This window comes from Castor canadensis, chromosome 5 (genome assembly GCF_047511655.1).
Source record: "Castor canadensis chromosome 5, mCasCan1.hap1v2, whole genome shotgun sequence".
In the NCBI taxonomy this organism is placed as follows: Eukaryota; Metazoa; Chordata; class Mammalia; order Rodentia; family Castoridae; genus Castor; species Castor canadensis.
In genome coordinates, this window is record NC_133390.1 from 160569822 (window position 1) to 160596526 (window position 26705).

At 39.7% G+C, this 26705-nt stretch overlaps 2 protein-coding genes across 5 annotated transcripts in view; both read right to left on the reverse strand.

The window, feature by feature from the left end:
- The window catches only part of Rbl1 (RB transcriptional corepressor like 1), a 64441-nt gene extending 60323 nt beyond the window's left edge, over positions 1-4118 (reverse strand). For 2 of the 3 annotated variants that reach the window (XM_074074720.1, XM_074074722.1), the window contains exon 1: positions 3683-4118. In XM_074074720.1, coding sequence (XP_073930821.1) covers positions 3683-3838 — 156 coding nt within the window. In that variant the 5' untranslated portion in view covers positions 3839-4118. The remainder of the gene's footprint in view (positions 1-3682) is intronic. The other variant, XM_074074719.1, reaches the window with a different exon arrangement.
- A 9845-nt stretch (positions 4119-13963) lies between these two features.
- The window catches only part of Mroh8 (maestro heat like repeat family member 8), a 54254-nt gene continuing 41512 nt past the window's right edge, over positions 13964-26705 (reverse strand). Inside the window, exons 16-24 of one of the 2 annotated variants that reach the window (XM_074074723.1) lie at positions 26573-26687; positions 26127-26267; positions 24668-24832; positions 23880-24035; positions 21421-21543; positions 19853-19952; positions 19393-19458; positions 16486-16657; positions 13964-14904 (exon numbers count right to left, since the gene is read on the reverse strand). In XM_074074723.1, the coding sequence (XP_073930824.1) occupies positions 16509-16657; positions 19393-19458; positions 19853-19952; positions 21421-21543; positions 23880-24035; positions 24668-24832; positions 26127-26267; positions 26573-26687 (1015 nt within the window). In that variant the 3' untranslated portion in view covers positions 13964-14904; positions 16486-16508. Of the gene's footprint in view, positions 14905-16485; positions 16658-19392; positions 19459-19852; positions 19953-21420; positions 21544-23879; positions 24036-24667; positions 24833-26126; positions 26268-26572; positions 26688-26705 lie in introns of those variants that run through there. The other variant, XR_012448229.1, reaches the window with a different exon arrangement.

Below are 26705 nucleotides of genomic sequence, written 5' to 3' on the forward strand. Positions count from 1 at the left end.
AATCTTAGAATTATTTGGTCTAATTTTCCTTTTACAGATAAAGAACCAGAGAAATGAATATATTTTCCCAAGGTCACAAAGCTAAAATAGTTGCAATAATGGGAATAAAATTCCTTCATCTCAGTCCTGTGTTTTTACAACTAGAACATGTTAATTCAATACTAATCTAAAAATAGGCCTCTCCCCCAAATTCCACATCTAGTATTACTGAGAGAGTTAAAATTTCTCAGTATTAGCTTTCTTGATTTTAAAACACCAGCCATGGCCAGGCACCAGTGGCTTGTGCTTACAGTCCTAAAGTACTTGGGAGGCAGAGAGTAGGAGGATTGAGGTTCAAGACCTGCCCAGTCAAATAGTTCGTTAGACCCTAGCTCAAAAATACCCAACACAAAAAAAGGCTGCTGGAGTGGCTCAAGTGATAAGATCACCTACCTAACAAGTGTGAAGCCCTAAGTTCAACCTCCCAGTGCCACCAAATAAATACCTAGATAGATAAATAATAAATTTTAAAAAAAGATCATGGTCTTAATGATGATGAAGTTTCCTTCTACCATTTTAGTTTTATTTTTTAAACCAGTTTGCCTGAGAACAGAGCAGAAAGTTGGCAAGGGCGTCACACATAAAAAATTAATACTCATCTTATGCAATATAAAGGAGGATGATATAAAGGAGATAAAAATCTGGGGCATCATTTACCCCAAAACATGTTATCTTTAAAATATTAAGTATGGGCCTCTATCTTAGTATGTATCTTAGTTCACAAAGTTATAAAAAAGGTGGCATCTTGGAATTCAACACTTAATTTTCTGCTTTAGGCTTGAAATATCTCCAAGCTTAAATCACTTGAAGTCTGTATTGTTGAAATATAACTGGCGTTTAAGGATTAAGAATAACAAATAAATCTCATAGCAAAACATAATATTGTTCTTATTCACTGTTCTGCAGTTTCTGCTTAAGACTAGACTCTAGAAGGAATAAAAAGATTGATAAAAATATCTCTTGCACTAAACTAAAAGGGGCGGGTGGAAATGGGTAGCCATCAATAAAGCTAAAACCTAACGCTCCTATCTGGGAATAGCATCTAAGTATTATAGAGCCTTTTAAAAACACTTCTAAGATAGAGAAAATGTACGTACTGGAATGTTTTGATTTTTTTTTCCTAAAAAAGAGTCCACATAGACACTAGATCTTAGAAATACAAAGATGGCTTCTTTTTCTCTTTACTGTGTGTGTGTGTGTGTGTGTGTGTGTGTGTGTGTGTATGTGTGTAGTTGGAGACTGAATGCAGGGCCTTGTGTATGCTAGGCAAGGCATCTATCACTGAGCTACATCCCCAGTCCAAAAAGATGGTTTCTGACTTCACAGATTTCCACGTCTAGAGCTAAGAATAGCAAAAGAAACTATTCTCTATAATTGGTGAGATGTAGGCTGTAAATAGAACTGAAAATAAAGTGTGATAGAATATAGTTTAGTAACTGACTGTGACTAGAAGTCATGGAAGGCTCCACAAAAGATTTAAAATTGCTAGGTGGTAAATCACCAAAAATGTAAGTGGCAAATGAAGGGGAAATATAAGCAGGGGCTTTGTCCAGGAGAGGATTCTTAGGGAGCAGCAGATAGATAGGAAAATGTCATTACTCCAAGTACCTTCAACCAAAAACTAAAATAAAAAGAAGGAAAATCAAATGCTGGAAAGAATAAACACTTGCAAACTCTCAATTCACACACCTGTGCTTTCTAAAACAAATATGTAAGGTATGCCGATCAACTCTGCCTTATAGAGAGTTAGATCGTCAGCAGTCTCTGGAGCTATGGGTGAGGGAAGGCTTCAGGCAGGGCAAGTGGCATGCAGAAAAGCACACCAAGGGGAGGGAACAAGCATGACCTAGTCAAGAATCTGAAACAGGTGTCTAGTTGAGGGCCTTGGCCACAGTTTGTGCTCAATAAATACTTATTCAATGAGAGACCAAATGAAGCCCTAGAGTGTCAGGAATGCTTTCTCAGGCTGTCAAAAATCAATCTACGTTCAACCCAGAGGCCGCTAATTCATAATCTTTCTTAAGTCCTTATTCTTCCCTCAGTTTTCTAGTTATGCCACCCTCTGATGTAGTTCACTGTCCTTTATTCAGTGTATTCAGTCTTAACCTGGAGACACACTAGTCTCTCTTTGGTAAAGACTAGAGTCTCTTTTGGTAAATCACGTAAAAACTAATTGGGGTGTAAGGAGAAAGTGTAAGTAGGGGCTTGTCCAGTAGATTAGAGGGATAGGGACTGGGAAGAGGTACTTTTCTCTCATATATAGACACATATACAGTCAACTTCATATTTCAACTCTATCCCTTTGAACCTAGGAATTATTTTACTGGGTGTTGAGTCAGAGGAACACCCTGTGTGTGTCAAACCCTTTTGGCTCATGAAAGCCTTTGACCATAAGGCCACTGAAGCAGTATGCTGAAATACAATCATGTCTTGGTATCTCCTTAGGGAATTAGTTACAAGACACCAGAGGATACCAAAATCCAGGATGCTCAACTCCCTGATGCAAAATGGCATATATAATCACCTTCTTGCAGTTTGTGGGGAGGGGGCCGCTGGGGTAGAACCCTGGCATTCTGCATATCAGATACTCTATCACTGAGCTACACCCCAGCCCTTTTCCTATAGATTTTAAATTTAGATTACTCATAATACCTAACACAATGTAAATTCTATTTAAAATCATACTGTATTTTTGTGGAATGACAATAGCTCTGTACAGTCAGTATTGATGTAATTTTCCCCACCATTTTTGATCTGCTGAACACATGCATATGGAGGCCCACTGTACATTTCATCACAATGCCATTTCTATACTAGGCTTGCTTATGCTTATATGGGTTTCCACAAGAGAACGACACTAAGCAAGACAATCCTTTGAGTCTTGACATTACCACGTAAAAAACAGATATAATACTCTCTGCTGTGCCATGTTACAAGGCTGTTGTGAAGACAAAATACCAGAATGATTCAGGAAATCTAAGGCGCCATTTATTTTATTCAGAGCCAGACATTGCTAAATATCAGAATAATAATAATCCCACGAAGAAGGAGCGGGGTTGATAAACTGTGTGTGCATACTGGTTTTGCTCTCACTGTAAAGCACTCACTACTAGGTGAGCAACTCACCCCCGCCCCTAGAAGGCAAAGGATGCAGGGATTAAAGGCTCAGATCCGGGCCTGGCTCCATCACTAGCCCTGCCGCCGGGGGCACCTGGCTTGGGTGAAACGGGGATCACAGACAGTGTTCAAAAAGAGCGGGATGATATATTTAAAGAGCGGAGCTGCGAAGTCTTGGCACGCAATTCATTTTACCATTCTATGTTCCTATCGATTTAACTGCAGTGCCGTGACATCTGCGCCGCTTGGCGGGGCGCAGACGTCTGGTTTGGAAGCCTGGAGTCTGGGGGACCCGAGAGTGACGCGGAAGGACCGAGGCGGGCCGCTCCTCGGTTTCCTGCCTCAACACCGACGGGTGGGTGGCCGAGCTACATCCACCCTTCCAGCCCGCACTCCATGGCGCGGGGCTGGGCAGCCAGCGACCCTTCCCGGAGGGGAACTCCCACCACCCCAGAGGAGGGGTAGGGGCGGAGCGGGGGTGGGGCCTGGAGAGGGTCGGGTCCACCGCCCACCTGCCGCCGCTCACCTCCAGGCTGTAGTTGCCCCGGATGGCGGTGAAATCATCCAGGGCTTCGGCCGCGCTCCCCTCATCCAGGTTCAGCTCCTGGCACAGGGCCTGCAGCGCCTCCCCGGCCGCGGCGACCACCGCCGCCCCCTCAGCGTGGGGCTCGTCCTCGAACATCCCCTTGGGCCCTGCGGGCGGCGCAACCCAGCCCCCGGTTCCTTTCTCCCTCCCGGCGCGCTACCCACAAGCCCCCGCGACAAAGCGCGCGAAAATCGACCACTTAGCGCCGACCCTTCGGTAGTCTGCCTCCGCTTTTCTGCTCAAAGAGTCCCCTTTCTTCTCTGGAGCCCCCAGTCACGCATCTCCCGAAACGTGATGAGAAGATGGGTCTCGTACCCTGAGGAAACCTGGCGGGTGGCCTTGGGCGGACAGCAGGGGACCGGGCTGCGGTGACTGAGGGAGGGCGTGGGAGCGGAGGAATCCGCACCGCGCGCAGGGGCCGCCGGGATTGTAATGTGGGCACCGCCCTCACCTTAGTGGCCCTGTGGTCTGGCCGCGGCTGGGCCACCTAACGCGAGGTAGTCTCGTCCGGCCTACTGATGTCCAGTCCATTGCCGGCTGTTGGGCCCTGGGTTTGTCATTACTCAGGCGTCAAACCCTGTCTGACAGCCCGGAGTAAGGAGATAGAGATGGGACCCTTGAAGGAGGGTGGGGGGCAGCTCATCGGCGTCTTCGGCGTCTCCGGCGCCCGAATGCTCGCTGAGTGGACAAGGACTGGAGAGGCAAGGATATAGTAGGGACACCTTCCGGTCTTAGTCGCTGAGAGGGCTGCTGGAAGGGTCCTTTCTCTGCCCCCTGTACTCTGGGAACTGACTCAGTAAACATTCACATCAGGTGTAAGGATGACCTGAGCTAGCCTAAAGTCACAGTTTAAAAAAGGTAAATCAGAGCCTGCCACTCCCTCCCCCAGAATCCTTTAGTAGATTCCTCTTGTCATTAAACAGTATCCCAGCTCCTTTCCATGAGCATTTCCATATACAAGGCCCCATGTGCTTGGGCCCCACCTCATCTGGTATATTGACCCCTTGCTTACAAATTGCAGACTCACCGGTTTTGGTTTGTTTGGTTTGGTTTTTAATCTTGGAAATACCAAGCTGCCAAGCTAGTTCTTGCTGTCATATGCTGATCAAGCTGGCTGAAAATGCTATTGGCCAGATCTTCACCTGTAGCTTTTCTGTTCTTTTCCATCATTCAAGTCTAAATGTCACCCTCTCGGGACATCCTTGAGCACTATAGCTGCCTCTCCCTCCCGATGCCCCATTTCACAGTCTCCATAGCACCTTATCACTTACCTGAAACTACTTTGCTTGGCTGCTTGTTAACTCGCTCTTCCTACTAAAATGTGAGTTACAGGGACCTTCCTTTTGCCCTCACTGTATTCCCAAGTTTAGATGAGTGCCGGACATATGGTTGGCACTTGGTATTTAACATGGTGTGATTGTAAAGTTGCAAAGTGTCCCTCATTGCTTGGATGAGGGAGTCACCAGAGAGAAAAATGAGAGAGGTTAAGGTAGGTTGCAAAGTACTTCCTATGCCCTGCTAAAAGCCTGGACATTATCACCTCAAAGTTATAATAGAAATCCAGTCCCCTGACTCAATGACAGTTCACAAATAATGAAAATAGGGTTTTTGGAGAAGGGAAAGTAAAGATTTATTAATTTTGCCATGCAAAATGAGGACTGTAATTACTGGTTGTCACAAACTAAAACTACAGTCCTAGTCCCAAGGGGTGAAGTTTTGAAAGAAAAGCCCCAGAGCATGGGCTTCTGGGTGTATGTGCTGAGGCATGACTTTGGACTGGATGGGTGGCCTTGGGTCTGCTGATTTCCCTATGTGCTGGTGTGAGTCTTTGTACTTGTATCCTTTGCTGTGATGGATGCGCTTTCATTTCAGTGGTCAGTGAGATAGGGAGAGGAGCCCATAATGACCTGATGACCTTGTCTGTCTGGTGGCTCACACCTGCAATCCTAGCTATTCAGGAGGCAGAGATCAGAAGGATCGTGGTTCAAAACCACCCCAGGCAAATAGCAAGACCCTATCTCTAAAATACCCAATACACACACACACACACACACACACACACACACAGGGCTGGCAGAGTGGCTCAAGTGATAAAGCACCTGTCTACCAATATTGAGGCCTGGAGTTCAAACACTAGTACTGCCAAAAAAAAAAAAAAGAAGACATTCTTGAGTTCCCTCCCATGGGGAATGGAATGCAGCACAGTGAAAAAGTAGGAAATATCTTTTTAAGACTTGTGTAAATGAAAACAGGCTGGTCAGTAAAGTGAATTAGTTATTGTGCTAAAACTATAGTTGTGAGCATGTTTAGGTGTCCTCATTACAAAGGCAGTAGAGGTTTTACCACAAGTTGGTGATGAATGATTGCTCTGTGTTTTGGTCAGGTTCCTCTGGCTGCAGCCTTGGCTGTATGGATTGGATGGGGTACAGACAAGAGGCTTGGCGATGGTAGGGGGCTGGCCAAACATAGGAAGAAGCCAGCCTGGAGAGGGGTCTTTGGCCTAGAATTGAAGGGGACCCTACTAATTAGGAAGGAGTTCCCAATAACAGGATTCCATCTGGAGCAAGTGAGTAAAAGATCTTGTTAACTAGGATGACCATACATGTAGAGAGATGGGGTAAGTATAGGCTGATGAGTTTGGGTGCCTGCAGGAAGACTTAAGTGGAAGCCTTTGGGTTCCAGAAGGTAACCCTTGTCTCCTGGAAATTTCCCAATCTTACGTTCTCTACACAGAGAGTGGCGGGCTGGGAATCAAATACAAAAATCAAAACTCTTGCCTCAAACTCAAACTGAACCATCCATGTGGCACTTCCAACTCCGTCTCCTAGAAGGCACTGCTGCAGCCAAATTTCAGGACCGTCTCATTTTTCTCTGGAAGGGATGTTGACACAAGAGTCTGCATGGACAGACTGTCACATGAATTCTTATTTCGGATTGGTTATAGGCATTGAGGAGGTCTATCTCTAGTGCCAAGGGGTCTGTAACAGAGGTTATTGTTCTTCCTTCTAACTTCTTTACTACCAACTAAGAAATGTCAGAATGGAGGTGAGATGAAAGAAGATACTCCTGAGGTGCTTCATCTGTTTTCTAATTAAACTACAGTGCTTATTTAAGGTACTCCGAGCTCAGCACAGAGCTCCTGGAGTGGAGGTAGCCTGGACCTGAGGATCTGGAAATGTTCCATTGGTACCTGAAGCTAAAGGAATAGTCTGATATCACTCAGGGAGTACGTTAAGATGAGAAGAAACTCAAAGTGGAGCCCTTAGGAACACCAACAAGTAAGGGATGGGCAGAATTTGAGAAGTGAGTATGAAAAACTGACCAGAGTAGTATAAACACCAGAAGCAGTATCTCATAGGACAGGAAAGAAGTACTCCATAGAGTCCCAATACTGCAGAGAATTCAAATAGGTCAAGGAATTCACAGATCTCATATATTCTCATTCCTATGTTTTTGATGACTTGTCAGAGCAGTTTGTCAAAACATTGTGAGTAGGAAACAGATTACTGTGGCTGAGGGGTGAATGGAGAAAGATCAGAAAGTTGAAATTAGGAAGTAAAAACTCCTTAAGAAGTTCGATGGAAGCTGGGCTTGGTGGCACATGCCTATGATGCCAGCTAATCAGGAGGCAGAGGTAGGAGAATCTTGAATTCAAGGCCAGCCCATGCAGTTAGCAAGTCCCTGTCTCAAAAACAAAAGGGCTGCAGGCATAACTTAAGTGATAGAGCACTTGCCTACAAACACGAGGACGAGTTCAGTCCCCAATATGGAGACAAAAAAGTTTCATGGAACAGAGACAATAGATGAGGTATTCTTGAAGATAGAAAAGCAGATAAAGTAATCAGGTGAAGGAGCACCCAGAGAAACGAGAGAAGTGATCATTGTAGCCAGGCCCTGGAGAATGGCCAAGCCCAGGAATGGAGAGCCCGGCCTTCGTCTTCATAGCTCCTGTCTGGAAGCTACAGCTACATTCGGAAGGATTTGCTAGGTGCTCTGCTAAATGGAAAATAGAGCAACATGCAGTAAGGAGTTAGGTGAGTAAAGGTTTGGAAAACTGAAAAATATTACTAGATTAGCAAATGCAAACATGGTCAGAGTTTTTTCAGGAGTAAAGTAAGCCTACAATGGGATCTAGGCTTTTAGAACTGAACTGAAAAGCCTCAACTGTTTTGCCTTTCCTGTATCTAATCAGTCTCCTTTTTTATCCAGATCTGAACTGTTGAGGGTAATACTGATCTTGAAAATAAACCAAGAGAAAAAGAAACAGCTTTCAAGAATTATCAACCAAATAAGGAAAACCAAAGACCCATTTCCCATGTCTTCAGTAGTTTGGTTCTCAATGAGTTGTAGTCTGTGTATTCACCCCATTTCTTCTTTGTATTGGTTTGATTCTCCTTAATCTTTTTCCACATCCTAATTTACTAATTCCTGAAAACTCTTCATTTCTTCATCACACAAGTGTTTATTGAATGCTAGCTATGTACAGGATAGTGATCTTCCTATGATGGCTTTCACATCAGCCACATTTGAACTGAGGGCCATTTTTGGCTTGAAATGATCTAAGAACAAAAGGAAGCAGCTCTCAAAAGTCATCCACTGAACAAAAACTAAAAAAGCAGGTTTTCTCTTTTCTTCAGTACTGTGGGCTCTAAACTTAGTTTTCAGAAAGTCATATTCTGTCTATGTAAAGCCTTCCATTCTCATGTCCTGCCTTTAGATTTTCCTGATCCATCACTCTCTAACTCCATGCCAATCACTTGTTTCTATGGCTTTTTCTTTTGCCATGTTGCAATTCTCAGACTGTCTTGAAATGAGTTATTAGAAGTACAGGCCTTGGAAATGAGGCCAAAATAAAAAATACTCGAGTTCCTTATTTCCCTTATGGGATAAAGCAGATTTAAGTATTACTCTTTGCTACCTCCTTTTCAACTGTAACTAGACTTTGTCATTGGTTTTTAATAAGCACTACTGTCACATTTGGCAAACAACAACAAAAACAGGTTGTCTTGTTATCACTGACTCCCCCTCCCCTGCTTCTTCATCCTCTGCACCTAAATCACAAAATCTGTGAATTACTGATATTTTTTTCTTCCAATCTGCCTTATATTTAGTTACTATTCTAGCTTTTCTCAAATCCCATTTATATCTTGTCACTTTCCTTTTTAATACTCTTCAGCGGTTCACTGTTACCAATTGAATCAAATTTAGGTGGCATAATATTGAGGACACATCTGACTGACCCAATCTGACATTTGTGTGTGTGTGTGTGTGTGTGTGTGTGTGTGTGTGTGTGTGTGTGCAAAATCATCAATATGCTCTCATATTGGTTCTACTTATTATTATCACAAAACATGCCAATTTAACACAAAGCAGCTTTTCTGAGTAGAAAATGAAATAGGAATAATGAAATAGATTTACTCTGCCCTTCATTTTTAATCCAGGTACACACAAAGGCTGTTTCTATTTTGATCCCATTGTGTAACAGCCTCCACAATTAGACTCCCTGTTGTGGTTTAACATTTCAAGTTCCCTCAGACATGTGCCCAGAGCCTGATTAAGACCTTTAAAGGCTCCAAGATGAAAAGATTATAGCATACACTCTCCCCAATGTAATTCAAAATATAAGCAATTACAGGCCACAAAATAAGGGCAGGAAAGTATAATAAAGTTCTAATGAGGTTTCCCAAGATACTTATTTTTTTCTCTCAGTTTGCTATGCCCCAGGCAGGAACTCTGCACATGCCCCTCTTAGGAAAAACTACTCATTTAATCTAACTGCCAAAAAAAAAAAACAAAAAAAACACCAGTTGTGGGGGAGGAGCAAAATCTGATATCATTCTTACTATTCTTGTAACTCAAAGGAAAAGTAGTGATCTTTAAGCCTCCTTTAGAATTTGGATAAGGAAATGAAAAGCTGTAAACTTTAAAATGCTAATATTTTATGGATAAAGGGCTTTATCCATGAAAATCTGTGCCCACAACATTCAATTTGGTCACAAGATATTTCAGAATAACATTAAAGTTTTCCTCTGAAAAACTATCCTGACACATAGACATCATGCCACCTAGGACCAAAACTTAAGATCATTTTTAATTCCTGAATCCTACTCTGCAATCCCAGGGAAGCTGGAAAACTAAGCATCATTAGCTTAAGAACCACCTCAGATATTAGCCCTCATGCAGAAGGCCTTGGTGAAGAGTCATACTTAGGAGAGGGATATATAGAACACCCACAGATAGCAATAGCAACAATATTGGTGAGATTGTCCCTGTTGCTTTTTTCTGCATTTAAATTCCTTCCTTAAGGGCTGGGCCCTGGTAGCTCACACCTGTAATCCTAGCTACTCAGGAGGCAGAGATCAGGAGGATCGTGGTTCAAAGCCAGTCAAGGGAAATTGTCCGCAAGACCCTATCTTGAAAATACCCAACACAAAAAAGGGCTGGTGGAGTGGCTCATAGTGTAGGCCCGGAGTTTAACTCCCAGTACCACAAAAAAATTAATTAAAAAAAATCAATTCCTTCATTCAATTTAGAGAAATATTTTCCTTTCCTTCTATGTAACAGCTAAGACTATTCTGTATGGAGGGGCAGTGCATGTTGCACAGAGACTGAAATTAAGAGCCTTGAGTCTAAATTCTAGTGCTGCTGCTTATTAATGTTGTAATCTCTGCAAAGTTCTTTAACCTTAGTCTGTTTCCCTATCTGTAAAGTGGTCATATCAGGAATATCTAAATTATGCAATTACTATAGGAAAATATGTGAAAATTCTATGCAAATAACCATCATAACATTGAATTTATTCTGTTTTATCGCACCAGAACCAATTGACTCCTTTTCAACCAATGCTAGTTTATTTCCATGTCTTGAAACTTGTCATCCCAATCAGTGCAACTGATTCTTAAATGAACTAACTTAATTGAGTGAAATTAGGAATGCATCCACTTAGAGACAAAAGGCCCTATATACATATGGAACTACATAAAATATCTCTGGAATTACATAAGAAACTGTGAACAGTAGTTGCCTATGGGATGAGGAATTCACAAAATTATGAGATAAGAATAAGGGAATTTGTCTTTTATTGCATATTTTTTGTATTTTTTAACTTGGTATTTACTCCAAAAATTAATACAATGTATGCTATAAAATAAATAGGCCTTTATATATATATATATATATATATATATACTATGATACTTAAGATTTTTTTTACTACGTGTTTTTATTGATAAGCTCAATTAATTAAAAACTGCAGAATTAATTATAAACTAAAACTGCTCAATTAATTAAAAACTAAGAATTTCTAAGCATTTTGTCATTTCAGAAACTCTTTTCTCCGAATATTTAAAAAATATACAGCACAGAGGTGGAGAATCATAAGCTAATTTTCATATACAATCACACTGTTATTGCTAAGGTTCTAAACTGTAAAATGAAACAAATACCCAAACGGTTAGATCATTTCAGATGTTAACTGAATTTGTAACTAAAGTAATAAACAAAAGACTAATTTCCTCAGTAAATAAAAAGCTCCTGTGAATTAGCATGAAAGACTAATAAATGAGGAAAGACTTTGAATACAGTCTTAGAAAATATTTAGAATGAAAAGATGCTCAATTTTGCTAACAAAAATCCCTACAAATTTAAACCACTCTAAAACCATTTTTTAATTTATTCAGTTGGCAAAACTTTGAAAATGTTCCAATGACTCCCCATGTTTTTTAGAGTTAAGCCAAATGTCTAGAGATGGTCTATAAGGCACTAAGGATCCAATGTGCTATCTATATCCTGCCTTTATTTTCTACTGTCCCCTTTCTCACTTCATCATAGTCACTGGCCTCCTTGTGTGTCCTTAATATACTAGATAACTTTAGTGCCTTAGAAATCTTGATATGACTATTTCCTTTGCCCAGATATTCTTTCCTCAGGTCTCTTTATGCCTGACTCCCTCACTTTCTTCAAGTCTTTTATGAAATATCACCTTCATGAAGACTACTGCTACCATTGTATTTAAAATTACACCCCTTCCCAATGGTACTGCTGTGTTGAGGTGCAGAGCTTCCAGGCAAGGGATCAGTTGCAGAGATAAGCATCTTGAGATGATTTGCACATTCAGCCACTGACTGATTGGTTTCAAGATGAGACCACTTAAGTAGTGGCTATTTAACATTTTTATTTCACTTTTGGCAGTGATGATATTACTATTTGAAACATCTCAAAAGGTTCTTTCAATAACCAGGATGCTATCACAATTTCATTGTTAAAAAAGTCAAAACTTCAAAAACCATCAACCAGAAGACCCTTTTATAATTTTTAAAAAGCTGTTTCAAATAATTTAATAATGTACTAATTAATACATTTTTTAATAATTTAAAACACTTTTACAAAGATGTTTTCACTTCGAAATCTAAAAGAAATATCCTCACAAGATTACTTAAAGCTCTAAAACAAATTTCTATGATGTTGTGAACTATATTTGGCTTAAAACATATTTGAAAAAAAGTTTTTTTTCATATAAAAGTTTACTAAAATGCAGTAAGATTGGTTGGCTAGACTTTATAATTCTGCAGTCTGTATTGAAATGATAATCTAGGCAGTAATACAATACAAAATCTCCTTGGAAGTCACCAAGGCATTTACAGGGGAAAAGTTTGAGGGCTTTCTTATAAAAATAAATTTTAGATTTAAAGTCACAAAATTTGAACTGGCTACAAATTCCTCTTTTAGTGTCCTGCCCTTCTTGACATGTAAGAAGTGATGTCCTAAAAACACCACCATCAGAGTTAAAATTCATTAGGCTTTGCTAGGTTTGTTTTGATTTGGTTGGTAACTGGTTTGAAGACAAAAGGCCTGGAAGCTGCATCTTCAGCTGGCATGTGGAGAATAGGGATCTCTGGATCCTGTGAGTGGTTGGGGATGTTGTTGCTTTACCTTGCTTAGAGGAGTTACTTGCAGGTGTACTACGGTTTGCTTACGTGGTCTGGGGCAAGATTCTGCTGAAAAGCAGGGTCTAAAGGACTAATGCACAATAAGGCTGGACTATGTTTTATATAGTCTCACCTTCCCACCTTTTAATTCACAAGTGGACATCTTTTCTGGATTCTCAATTCCATCATCTCCATTTAACCTTTTCCCTTCCTCTTAAAAATTTTCCTTTTCTATATTCATGCCACCATTTGTTTTTTTGTTTGTTGGTTTTTGTTTTTTGTAAAGGGGGTGATATCTATAGAAACCATTGTATACTTTTTTGGAGGGATACTGGGAACTGAACCTAGGGCCTCAAGTGTGCAACTCTACTCCTGAGCTATAGCCCCAGTACTAATAGGAACCACTTTAAACCGGTGTTGTCCTTGGACATGAGATGAGATGTGGCAGCTGGCACTGGTCTTTAAATAAGGGAAGCTTCCCTATGTCTTAAGAATCCATCATTATTTTCTTGAAGGAGAGAGAATCTATTATCTCCTTTTTGTATCTAATAATAGAAGGCAATTCTTATCATCCTTTCTTCTTCTGTCTCATTATTTTCCTTTGCTTCTGAGGAGGGTTTGGAAGAGGTAGGAAAAGTATATATAATGTGAATTCAAGTGTGACAGGAAAATCTTCATCCCACTCTTACCCTCTCCAGTCTGCTCAGTAATACTTAAAATTTCTTAGTAGAGCTTCATGCTTTTGGCTGAAGAACCTTATCCTGAAAGTGTAACATCATTAAGCCTTGCATTATTAATCATTTCCATGTAACTGTGAGCTTACCAGATCCTTCCCCATGAGCAAGAGATGGGAAAAGGAAGGAGGGGAAAGCTAGAAGGAACAGAGATTCAACCTAGTTTACAGTTTTACCTGGTATGTTTCCCTTGCCAGGGCTGGTGCCTCAGTGCTTCTCCTCTTCCCATCTTTTATTTAAATGATAACTTCATCTTTCAGTAAGAGGGAGAAAATGAATTTCTTATAAAAATAGGTAGCTCAGTATAAGGGAAAAAAGTGAAACTCAAAGAAGTGAGAATCTAAAATAATAAAGACACTTGGGGCTGGGAGCATGGTTCAAGTCGTAGAGTGCCTGCCTAGTAAGCACAAGGCCCTGAGTTCAAATCCCAGTAACACACACACACACACACACAATAAAATAATAAAGACACAGATGGATCAGTAATAGTGAACAATACATTTTAATAGTGTATGATGAAAATAAAACTAAAATGACATTCTGTTGTATTAAATCTTTATTTCAACATATGACAAATTTCCAGAAATTTTTTTTGTATATTTTCTAAAATTCAAAAAATAAACTATCTCTGAGGAAAGCCTTATATAAAAATAATAGAGCTATTTGGATTAAATAGACTGTCACTATAATTATCATTAGGTACTTCTTAGCACTTCCCACTGCTGAGGTAGTTCAGTAAAAAGCAGTCTCTTAATGAATGCTTCTCTCTATGAATTTTAACTCAATAAGCATAAATAAAATAGGATAAGCATTGTTGTGCTTGCTATTCCCTGTTGGCTTTATTACTTAAATCTGACTGGAGGGAAAGGAACTGTACCATAAATATAGGCAAAGAAAAGGGATTCATGTAACCTCTTTCATGTCACTGGAGATTTAAACTGTATCCTAAACCAGCCTGTGAAAGCACAAGCCCTTTACATTTTTGGATTTGAAAAAGGAAATTCACTCATTCACCCATTTTTAAATACAGAAATTTAAAGACAAGTCTATTCCAGTCACTAGCGGTCTGCTTCTGCAGTGAAAATGAAATGATGAGATCAGACCAACAATTCAAAAAATGTTCAGAAATAACCACTAACTTATACTTTAACTCCACTCTCAATAGTACAGGATGTACATTCTATCTGATTAAAAGATAAGGCCCACTAACTTTTAGATAAGAAGTGTCCAACCTTTGTATTTGATTTGAGACTCAGTATCACTTTATAGCATTTGTTTGATTATAGGAATTTGGAGCATGAGCTCACTAACTGTGATTACTTGTGGAGCAGATCTGCTTTATTCCCATTTGAGGGAAGGAGTAGAATGAAGAGCAGAGCAGAACAGTCAAGGATGTGGGTTTTGAAGCCAGATTACTCAAGTCTGAATCCTGGCTTTGCTATTTACTAGTTGTGTGACCCTGAGCAAGTCACTTTCATGTTTGGTTCTGTAGCTTCTCTTTCTGCAAAATGGAGATAAAACATGAAGTAGTTAGAAGAATTAAGAATTAATTATATAATGTACTTAGAGTTGGCTCATTGTAAGCACACAATAAAATGTTACTCATTTTGACTGGATAACCTGGAAAATGTTATTAGTTCATATGTGGATTGTAAAGTTGGTTGCAACTAATTAGGCCTAGGAGAATACAGTGAAGGATGCACGCAACTCAAATGTGTGCTTCACACTGAAGGTTAGCATTTGTGACCACCTTTGTGGCTATGCTCAAGAGTGAAGATTTAATCTATCAGACAACAAGGGCCTGCATTTTAGTTCAAAACATCTGCTGGACCCAGACCTCTCTTGAGCAGTGAACCTCCTGAAGCCATACCTGGCATGCTGTCACATTCCTCAAAACAAATCCAACTCACTGTGAACCATGGAAAAATTAGTTCCTAAATGTCTTTCAGAGGTGGCAGTGAAAGGTAGGGGAGAGGAGGAATATGAATTCATATTGTTTACTGAACAACAAAAACAATGCAATTCACCATTGAATATGTCATCTGTCAGTGGTCCCATTTCTTTTCTCTTTCCCATACTACCTTTTGTCCTATCTAGGGCAAGAGTTCAGCTCTGGCTCTCTGCTTATGTTTCTCCACCAAATAAGAGCCTGGGAGTTAGGGCAATGCTGATCATTTTTAATTACTCCAGAATGCCTCTTAGGGATTTCCTACCCTTCCACATGCAGTTTATTAAGGTATTCACCTGACACAAACAAATCTCTTTCTTGGAAAATTTCTACTTAGTGAGAAAATTTTCTCCACTTATGCTAAGGCAGGCAGTGGGTGCTGAACAAATAACAGTTCTATCCTAGAGTCATTTGAGAATGTGGCAGCAGTTGTAGGAAAGGAAATCAGGAAAATGGGAAAGAAGGAAGGAAGGAGTGGAAACCTTGTATATATTGGGATAGATTTAGCATTATACCCCTTCAGAAGTTTTTTTATATTGCTTGAAGGTTTTTAAGGGAAAGGAAGGAGAAAGGCCATAATGGATTTTATTGAAAAAAAAAAAACCAATCATTAAATATGATACTATAAACATAGACTATTATTTTGCTTTTAAGATTGTTGGCAATTAAGTGGCCCTCACAAAAGAGCCAATAATACTAAACTGCAACACTAACATTTGTTTTTATTTATTTATTTATTTATTTATTTATTTATTTATTTATTTATTTATTTATTTATTTTGGTGCTAAGGATTAAACCAGGGCCTCCTGCATGCTAAGCACTGAGCTACTATACCCCTGGCCCTGGATCTCTTTTTGAAATGGTTCTAGACCTGTTTATCAATACTGGAACTTTATGGGATGTTCTGGCAACCTCAAAAACTCATTAGATTTTTCGCTATATCTGCATATTTAAACCAAGAGCTACCCTCCCTGACATACTCTAACCACTTAAGGGTTTTTCCCTGGAAAACATTTTGGAGGTAATTAAATGGGTGCAGATGTCTTCATGCTGGCATTGCCTAAGACTGGAAAAAACGAAAGGTGAGTGGTGTATTAGTTGTTTCTGTAATTTCTTACAGGATTCATTTTTACCTGACGTTGCTTGCCTTGCATTTCTAAGCAGGGAGACAGCCCATGAGCTTCCTCAACCAGCAAACTGTCTGCTCAGGTTCTGGTTGGTCCCTCACCCTCTGGACTCGGAACAGAGCCTGGGAGGCGATGATGCGCAGAGAGGGCTCAGGGTCATTCAGTAGATCTTTTAGATCTAAGTGACAAGAAAACAGGAGGTTGGAAGTGAAAGCCCGTGGGGTCTCTGGAAATGACCACTGCTCTGGATACCTAACAGCCAACATGCTGTAGCAGCAAAGGTAAAACACCAAGTTTTTCTAAGACTGTGTAAAAGTCTTTACATTGATGCATCAATTCCAATTTTGACCTATAAAACCTACTGGTTTCTGTGTTGCTAAATATTTTACCCCTTTGCAATAATCACATTCTAAGTAGTCTTACCTAAAATCAAATTTATCTGGACCTGCTAAGCCATATCTCATGTCAACCTCTAAAATCCTGTGGCAATCCTAAATGTAACACTTAAATCATTATTCCCTTTAACATATTTAAATTTTTAGGGTTTTTTTGGGCAGTACTGGGGTTTGAACTCAGGACTGCTCACTTGCTAGGCAGGCAAGCACTTTATCACTTAAGCCGCTCCAGCAGCCCTTTTTTGTGTTGGGTATTTTTGGAGATAGGGTCTTGAGAACTATTTGCCTGGGACTGGCTTTGAACCACAATCTTCCTGATCTCTGCCTCCTAAGTAGCTAGGATTATAGACATGAGTCACTGGTGCCTGGTCAAATTTTTAGTTGTTTTTTGTGGTTTTGTAGTGTTAGGGATTGAACTCAGAACCTTGTGCCTGCTATTTGAGCCACACCCTCAGTCCTAGTTAGTTATTTTCCTTTATATTATTGTTTGTTTTTCAGTTTTATATGTTTCTTTTTTTTCCAAAGTTGGCTTTAAGAATTTTTATGTAGACAAATATAGCATTCTTTTATTTTGTGGATCTGTCTTTGGCATCATATTTAGAAAAGGCTCTCTTTTTTATTTCTAATTCTCCAAGGTTTCAAAAATGTTCACATCCTCTTATAATTTGAAACTTTTTAATTTCTTAAGTAGCATTTTAGCCTTTAAATCATTGTTTGTTTTCAAAATGAAATATTTAGTTTCCAGTTTCTTGCAGTTTCCCCTTTTAAGCCAGTTTCTTTTACTTATTTATTTTTTGGACAGCACTGCATTTGTTTGTTTTCAAAATGAAATATTTAGTTTCCAGTTTCTTGCAGTTTCCCCTTTTAAGCCAGTTTCTTTTACTTATTTATTTTTTGGACAGCACTGGGGTTTGAACTAAGGGTCTCACACTTGCTAGGTAGGTGCTGTTATAGCTTGAGCCACTCCACCAACCCCTTCTTATAGTTTTTGCATTGAGATCTATCTGCATGTTCCAAACAACACATGAAGAAGCAGACAAAAATTGTTGAATCCAAAGGAACTGAAATTTATTTTCTTGTGAACTTAGTATAAATTGGTATTTCAGTTTTTGTTATTTCTCTTTTAAATTTAGCTTAAAATTATCAGTAACAAATTACATAAACTTGTTAAAAGGTTAAAAGAGGGATATCATAAATCATAATATTCTATTTCTCTCTCTTTGTCTTTTTCAGTCTCAATCTTTTTCTCTCTTTGAGATAAGATCTTGCCATATTGTCCAAGCTGATCTTGAACCCATGGGCTCAAGCGAACCTCCTGCCTCAACCTCCCAAGTGGCTGAGAGTGCAGGTACATACTCTGAACACCCTGTTCCTAAGACAGATGAGCCACTACTGAGGAAGAAGAGTATGGGATTATCTCATCGGTTAAATCAAATGAGACTGCAACATTTGGCTTGTTTTGGACCATAAATTGACAATTTTATATTGTTTATCATGTATACATGCTAAAGCTTCTTTGGCTAACTTTTGAATAGAAATAGATTGGGTTCCTAAATGCTTTAAAAAAAATAACTTCCTTTTTTTCCTTCACTTTTTGAGACAGTTATGTAGCCCAGGCATAATCTTTCTTAAATAAAATTTAGCCCCTACTTGTTTCACCATTTTTTTTTAAATTTTAAAAGTAGTGAATTGTTCAGGATTTTAATTTGGTTATCAAAATAATAATTTTGGATTGTGAGACTTAGCATTTCATGATATTTTCTAATTGTAGAACAACTTCTTACATGGGAATAAAATAATACTTCTTTGAGTCCTCAATCTGCTAAGATGTACTATTATAGATATTTTTCACTCACCGACAATTCTGAAAGCATTTGCCTTATATGACCATGAAACACCTCTATTACCAAGTTGTACACCTTACAGGACAACTGCTTATAGAATATATTGCTTAGTCATCTCTATAGCACTTAAAAGGTTATCATCAATTTGTTAAGACAGTATTTCTAGGTAACATATTATTTCCTGATAGACAAATTTTAGGAACTGTCCCTAAGACACTTATTAAAACTAGTTTCCTGCTGGGCACAGGTGGCTCTTGCCTGTAATCTTAGCTACTTGGAAAGGTGAGATCAGGAAGATCATGGTTTGGGCCAGCTTGGATAAATATTTGTGAGACTCCATCTCCAAAATAACCAGAGCAAAATGAACTGGAGGGAGGCATGGCTGAAGTGATGAGTGCCTGCTTTGCAAGTACAAAGCCCTGAGTTCAAACCCCCATACTGAAAAAAAAAAAAAAGCTGGTTATCAGACAAATAGAGTCATGTCCTTTCTTATGATGGGAATTGGATTGGGATGAGACTGTCCTTCAGCTAAAGTCATCAATAGTTGATTGCTGTAAGTTGGAATTTTTATATGCAAGAGTCGCATCTCTGCTACAGAGCTTGCGGATAGCCACTGCCTCAGATACCTTCCAAAATATGGGTGCATTCCAAATCCAAGAAATGTTATCACTTACCATTCTCTATCCAGTCAGTACCATTCATCCTGAGCTCACTGTGATCCATATACTTTGATAAGAGCCCTAGACACAGGATAAAGTCAGTGAGTCTGTGATCTGGTTTTTGCTCTTAGAAATTAAAATCTGAGTTCTGTTTTTTGTTTTGTTTTGTCTTTGGCAGTAGTAGGGTTTGAACTCAGGGCCTCATACTTGCTAGGCAGGTGCTCTACTGCTTGAGTACACCCTAGACAAAACCTGAGTTTTAAGAAATCTAAGCAGTTGGCAGAATTGGCCTTTTGATAATTAGGCAGATTCCAAAAACAACTTCCAAGTGCCTGATAATTACCTATATGTAACAAAGGCCCTTTCTCCTAGAGGTACTTTCAAGGTCATCTTCATAAAGAAGGGGGATACTCAACACAATTAGGGAAATTACAGGATAAAAGTGACTGTAGAAATGAAAGGATTTTCTTTGTACCTACAAACAAGACTGCTGCTCTTCTGATGGGAAGTTTTGCATTCTTGGAGTACATCAGTGTTTGGGCTATAATGTTAATTTTCCCCTTGCATTTTTTTCCCTATGTGAGGAAAAAAAAGATTATAAAGCAGTGAAGTAACAGCACTATTTTGATCAGCCTCACTATAGTTTTCAAGGTCAGGGACTATATTAGATATAGATACACAGTACAGCAGTGCTTGAAGTAACTATAGTGAATATTATCAATAATCAATAAATACACTCAATGAATATTATGCCATGATAACAGCCCCTACAAAGTTAAGTCTTTGGAATACCCCTTTGTCCATATGTACTCATGCATTATACCTGCAATGTCTTTAAAGGTTCTCTGCATATAAGTCTTCTCTATTCTCTATTCTCTAATCTCCACCTTGAGCTCTTTCCTGACCAGCCTGACCTAACCCTGCTCTGAGTGTTTTGCAGGTACTCCTCTCTTGGCACATCTTATTTTCTACTTTGAGTTTCTATTTAATTTTTATCTACCCTTACCAGCTTGAAAGCTCCCAACTGGAAGTTTTAAACCTCAGGGCTCTCCATAGTCTGTTGCACACTGGATGTGCTATGCTTATTGGGTAAGAATGCACCTTTCAGTGGATCTCTTATAAAGACAGCTACCTCAGGGATAGGATGGGGAGAACAGGAATTTGAACTCATAGTGCTTATGATTTAACATGGACAATTTATAGTCTGACCCATTGAAAGCACTGAATTTCCTGCTAGAAATACTATCATCAGTGCATCAGCTACAGGTTTGGTTGCAAGTCAGAGAGATAATACCCAGTGGAAAACCAGACACAGGGGCACTGTGGGCTTCCTAGCCCAGAAAGTTTAATCAGAGCAGACCACTCTGGGTCTTAAATAGGCATACATATGGAAGATTCCTAGAAATAGTCAGTCCCAGGAGCTTCATAGCAGGATCCAGCTTGTTCTACAGTCAGTTTTTAGAAAACCATGGGTGAATCTCCTGAGGCTGCTCTGGCTCAAGCCTGCCCCTGAGATGAGCCACAGTAGACTTTGTCAGGTTTGCAAAAAGAAAGGACGCCATTTGGTTCCTGGCACAGGCAGTGGCATGCTGCCATCCTGTTGCATGGTCATATATCATGGCAGCCTTTGCTTGGGAGTCTTTAAACATTCTCTGATGGAGAAAAAGACAATCCACTATATGTCAAGGAAGGGATTAGAGGTAGTTGTAAAGGCAATATATAACTCTATTTCAATTCAGATTTTGTGGAATTTTTTGAGCATATACTATCAGCCTGACTTTGTAGTCTTTGACCCAAGTTAGTCAGGCTCTCAAGAGTTCAGCAGTCTCTTTTATGAGGAAGGCTAGTAATAGAATGTGAATTTGTGACTCCACTGGGAGGGAACTATAGAAAAACAGATCCATGGTACAAAGTAGTTCACAGATATCAACTGCTTGTGTGAAAAGGGATGGGAAATGTTTCCTGTTTGCCACATTAAAAATCAGCTCAGAAAGAGTATGTCAGCATGTTGAAAAGTTAACAAAGCCATTATTTCCTACTTACAAAGAAGTTGCAGATTTTCGCTACTTCAATAGGTTTAACATACAAGGGATCTTTGCAGTACACGTCTCGTGGCAGCTTCCACTTCAGGAACTGAGCACAAATAGTTAGAACTCGCATGCTCTCCTGTGAAAAAGATTATCATAGATCAACATTTTCAAACACTTTTTTTTTTTAGCTGAGGTAATCTTTCTTCAATAAAACAGATACCAAAGTTTAACGTGAAAAGCCAATAAACTGACAATTAACCCTGGGTGAAGTGAGGGGAAGGGAGGACCTAGAATTCTGCTCTCCAAGTCCCCCAAACAGGCTGAGAAAGGGATCCATAAAACTGCAGGGTTCTGGGGAGGATGTAGAAACCAATGGTCTCAAGTAAAAGTGATAGCTATCAGATGTGGTACCCAGACCAGAGATTTGGGTAGGGATTTCTTCTCCTCTGTGATCTAGAGACAGGGCTTCCACCCCTACTTAGTGCTCCTATGTTATTTTTCTGTTACTGTGGAAAGCATACCTCCTAACTTCATACAGCTCTGGGGGCATCTCTGGGTTGAAGGAGCACTAGAGGGTTGAAACCTTTCTGATTTAGATACTAGAGGAAAACTGAATAAGTAGCCTCTTATGTAGTTAGTTGCTCTCAGCATGCAGCCCAAGTACCAATCAACACCTCTGATGAGTCGCTAAGCAAGTATTTTTATCTCAGGTCCATTAGAAATTTGGGCCATAAAAATTCTTTTGGGGAGTGGGAAGAATAAAAATTAGTTCATCTGCTTTGTTTAGTAATTTGTAAATATCTAGTAAAGTCAAAGATACTCAGATATTCTACTCTAGGTTTATGCCCTCAAGAAACTTACACAGGTGCACAAGAAAATATGTACAAGAATGCTCATTGCAGCAGTGTAATAATGAAAAACTGAAAACAGTTTAAATGTTCTAGACTAGAATGGGATAAGGTGTAGATTACTTATATGATGGAATTCCATATAGCAGTGAAAATAAATGATCTAGAGCTGTACAACATGGATAAAAATCATAAATACAATGTGAAACAAAGAAAAAAGCAAGATGCTGAGAGATTTATAGAATGACACAACATATAAAGTTTTAAAACTTGAAAAATATTACCACAGGGATGATAAAACCAAAATTCAGTATGACAAGTCTTGGAGGAATTTAGCTGGAGATAAGGATATGATTTATTCTTATTTTAATTCTTATAAGAGAAGAGGTAGCTGTATAGGCATTATGTTTTCTGTGCCAGTGACTACTAACTAAGTTTATGTTAGAGACCTCCTCTCTGCTTAGACTATCTATCCTCTGAGGAGTCTGGAAGAAGCAGCTAGAAGTTGTTCAAGGTCTGTAGGGAAATAAGCTGAGAGCCTTGGCTACTCTATGCCTTGCCTGATTGTCAAGGGCTTGCAGGGTGGGAGTGGGATCTCAATGCCTCCAAGTATCTGTCAGCTCCACAGGGCATGCCTCCCTACCACCTTGGGAAGTTCTGCTCTCTACTTTACTGGAGTCTGAAATGTTTTATACTTATGGCTCTAGAGCCACAAACCTTTCCCCACTACAAGTTGTCAAGGTCATCCTAATCCTCAATCCTGTTTCTGAAATTGCAACCTTGACTTTCATTTCTGTAAGGAGGAACATACAGAGGTGAGAACTCCAGCATTCTTCCAGAATCCTGTGTTCTAACTCTACCTCCTTTCCTGTGGCCTAAACCACAGCATCCCTGGGATGCTGCAACTAGTGTTTATAGTTGGCATGTTGGATGGAACAGGCTTATGGTATATGTGACAGATGATGATGACATTCCAACCTCCCACCCACCACTCAGTTAAGACTAGGATGGCTTAAATGGAAAACCACAACTCTCATGGCAAAAACTCTTGGAAGATTTAGGGGAGGTAAAATCTTCTCAAGATGGTCAGAGAGGCTAACGCTCTCTGACTTAAACTCAATACAAGTTATTTGTTTCAAGGCCATGAAGTAGTCCTTGAAATGAAAGAAGAATGAATAGAATATTTGTCATCAACAAAAGAATGTGTTGATGGCTGGCAGAATAGCTCAAGTAGTAGTCCACTTGCCTAGCAAGTGCAAGAGCCTGATTTCAATCCCTGGTACTGCCAAAAAAAAAAAAAAAAAAAAAGGTGTGTGTTGAATTGCACACTATATTTAGTGCTCTGTGCCAGACTGAAAATTGTGGTGAGGCTACAAAGCGGGCTAATAGTGATTCTTACCCACAAAGGGCCATAATTTGCTACATAGAAATTAGAAGTAAGATTTTCTACAACTCACTGAGGCAAAATAATTGAAAGATAATTCTGTGCCAGAAGACAAAGGGGGAAAAAAAAAAAGATGGTGCTACAAAGTCCCTGCCCTCAAAGATATGAACAATTATTTGCTGAGTTGGGTCTGGATTTAGAGTTATTTAGGGCTGAAAGAAGTTGACAAGTAGGCATTACCTCTGCTATTGCATCATTTTCATCCTGAGAATACAGAAGTAGTGGGACCAAGCTGTCCAGCACTTGGTTCTCCACACCCTTCTTATCTGTGTGTTTCACATACTTTATGGAGGCCCCAAAGAGGGTCATAGAGAAACGATGAACATCGGGTCTCACCTAGGAAGAGAATATCCACAGAGAAGGAACTCACTGAATGTGTTCATGCTTAGCTTATAAGAAGTCTAGGTGGGTTGACATGTCAATCTTAACATGAGGCTATTTATCTGCATGTAGTTGAGGGTAAGAAACAAAATATATATGGAGACAGCCAGACCTGCTGTTTGGCACTCTTGTTGTTCTCTCACTCTATAAGTTAGACATGGGTACAGTCACACCTGTCATTGTCAAAGCTTGTTCCTAATGTTGGTATTATATGTTCATACATGTTCTTTTGCTGAAATTCGAAATTCCAGCCTTGGCATGTTTTACTCTTCTAAGTATGCTGGTCATTATGCTCTGTGCATTTTTGAAAAATCTTATTTGACCTAGTGTCAATTGTTCCTTGAAAGCAAAGACAATGTTTTCTCCTATACAAACTCTTTCCATCTCCCACAGAGCAGGGTAATGCCTTAGTAAGTTTCTAACATCATGGGTTACCTCTTAGGGTATTGAGGCAGGACATTTGAAAATGCTCTAAAAGTAAGATGTTCTATATAAAATAGGATGTACTTATTACTATTCTAACTTCTACTCAATGGTATGCCAATTACCCTCTCCCTAGGGAAGTTTCTGCTCTCTTATTGACTTACATCACCAAATAAGGAGAACAGGGTCTTCATCATGGTAGACAGGGTGGTAAAGTCCATTGTCCTGACAAGCTGCAGGAGTATCTGGATGGCCAATAAAACAATCCTCTCATCAGTTTCACACAGGCTGTCTAAGATTGATGGCAATAGGCTCTTGATGTCTTCCCTCTGTGTGTCCAAAAGCAGCACATGACTACCTCTCCTAGAAGTCCAAAGGGAGGGCTCCCACCTTTACTCAATACCTGGTGCTTGCTGGATTTCTATAGCTCTAGCTAGTCCAGGATGGAGAGGTAAAGAGGGCATGATTGCTCTCTCTCAATATTAGCAGGCCTGATATGTAGAGGAGGGGACAGAGTTGCTGAGAATGCCTTACAGGACAGAAATGGGTCCTAAAATAGAGTGGAATAGCTAAGTCAGGTCACAGCAAGTTTCCTAATACAGAAGGTATCCAAACAGGCTTAAAGATTCCTTGATAGGAATTCATCAGAATTTGATTGAGCACCCTTGAAAGTCTTTCCTATTTTGAATTGGGATTCAGCTCTTCTGAAACTCCTAGTTCAATCTCAGGGTTTTAAAACACATACAAGATGGGTAAGATGATAAGTACTTGGGAGGTAGAGGCAGGAGGATCACGAGTTCAAGACCAGTCTGGGCTACACAATGAGTTACAGACCAGCCTGGGTTGTATAGTGAGGCCCTGTCTAAAAAAAAAAAAATCAACACACGTTCACACACATATATACACTATGTATATGTAAGCAAGTAGAATAAAGCAACAAATACTCATGCATCCAATCAACCAGGATTAACATACACTTTGTCACTTTGGCTTCAGATATATGTGTATGTGGATATATAGATACAGATTTTTTTCAAATAAAAGAAATAGAACTCAAGTGACAAAACTGAAGCCTCAGGGATCACTGGTCTCTTCTGATTATAGCCTAGTTTCCTAGTGAGACCTGTGGAAAATGAGCTGTTTTCCTGCATGAATACCAGTGAGCTCCCTCTTAGATGATAAGCATCTTGGAAGCATCAGGTTACTCCACAGAGCAACATAGTACAAGGCAAATGATACCTACATGTTGTTCAAGTTATAATGACAATAAGTGTACCTCCCACAGAAATTACAGGTTTAAAATATAAATGTTTGTGACTTGGATTTTTAAAATTTTAATATTTTAATAGTCAGTACTTGCATATTTCCTAGGTAAAAATTCAAATGGTACAAAAGTATGTACAGTGAAAAAGACATTCTCAGGCTGGTGGAGTGGCTAAAATGGTAGAGCGCCTACCTAGCAAGTGTGAGGCCCTGAATTCAAATCCTAGTACTGCCAAGAAAAAACAAAAGTAGAAAGAAAAAGACCTCTCCCATCTACTCCTGTCCCCAGGCTACACAGTTCTCTTCAGCTGCTGTCAGTGTTCTATTTGTGACAGGAATCAGTGATCAGGGCCTCCTTACCATCTTTTGGTGTCTAAGAAGGTTGCATAGTCCTCTCAGGGCAACAATTCTGAAGTGACTGTTTCCGTGATGCAGCCAGTCTTTCAAGCGGGCAGTGGAGTATGTGCGGGGCAGTCTCCTAGCCACCGGACTCTGGAGGAGCTGAAAGAACCCAGGAGTCAGCCAAAGAAATGACCTTGAAACCCTTTTTTTTCATGAGGAGAGCTGCCTTCTCACCAACTCCAAAATATATTTTTTCCTTTGAATTCTCTATGATACAGCACATACAGTACAGGGTGATGATTATGTTGCAGGTACACAAGGAATATGAATAATGAAAGTGTAGAAAAAGAACTTCAATATTTCTATTGCATGTCTGAAATGGAACCCAGTCTGACACTAAGTGGAAGGCAGATTCTACGGCTTCACTGGCTTTCTGAACCCAGCTTCTGGAGGTCAAGTCTTACCTCCACAAAAAAGCCTGCAGACGTGAGTTTATGTTTGTCATTCCCTCGGTTAAGTAGCGGGACTAGCAAGTACATGATCTTATGTGCGAGGAGTTGATTTCTTTCCAGCAAAGCACTGCAAAACAACAGGACT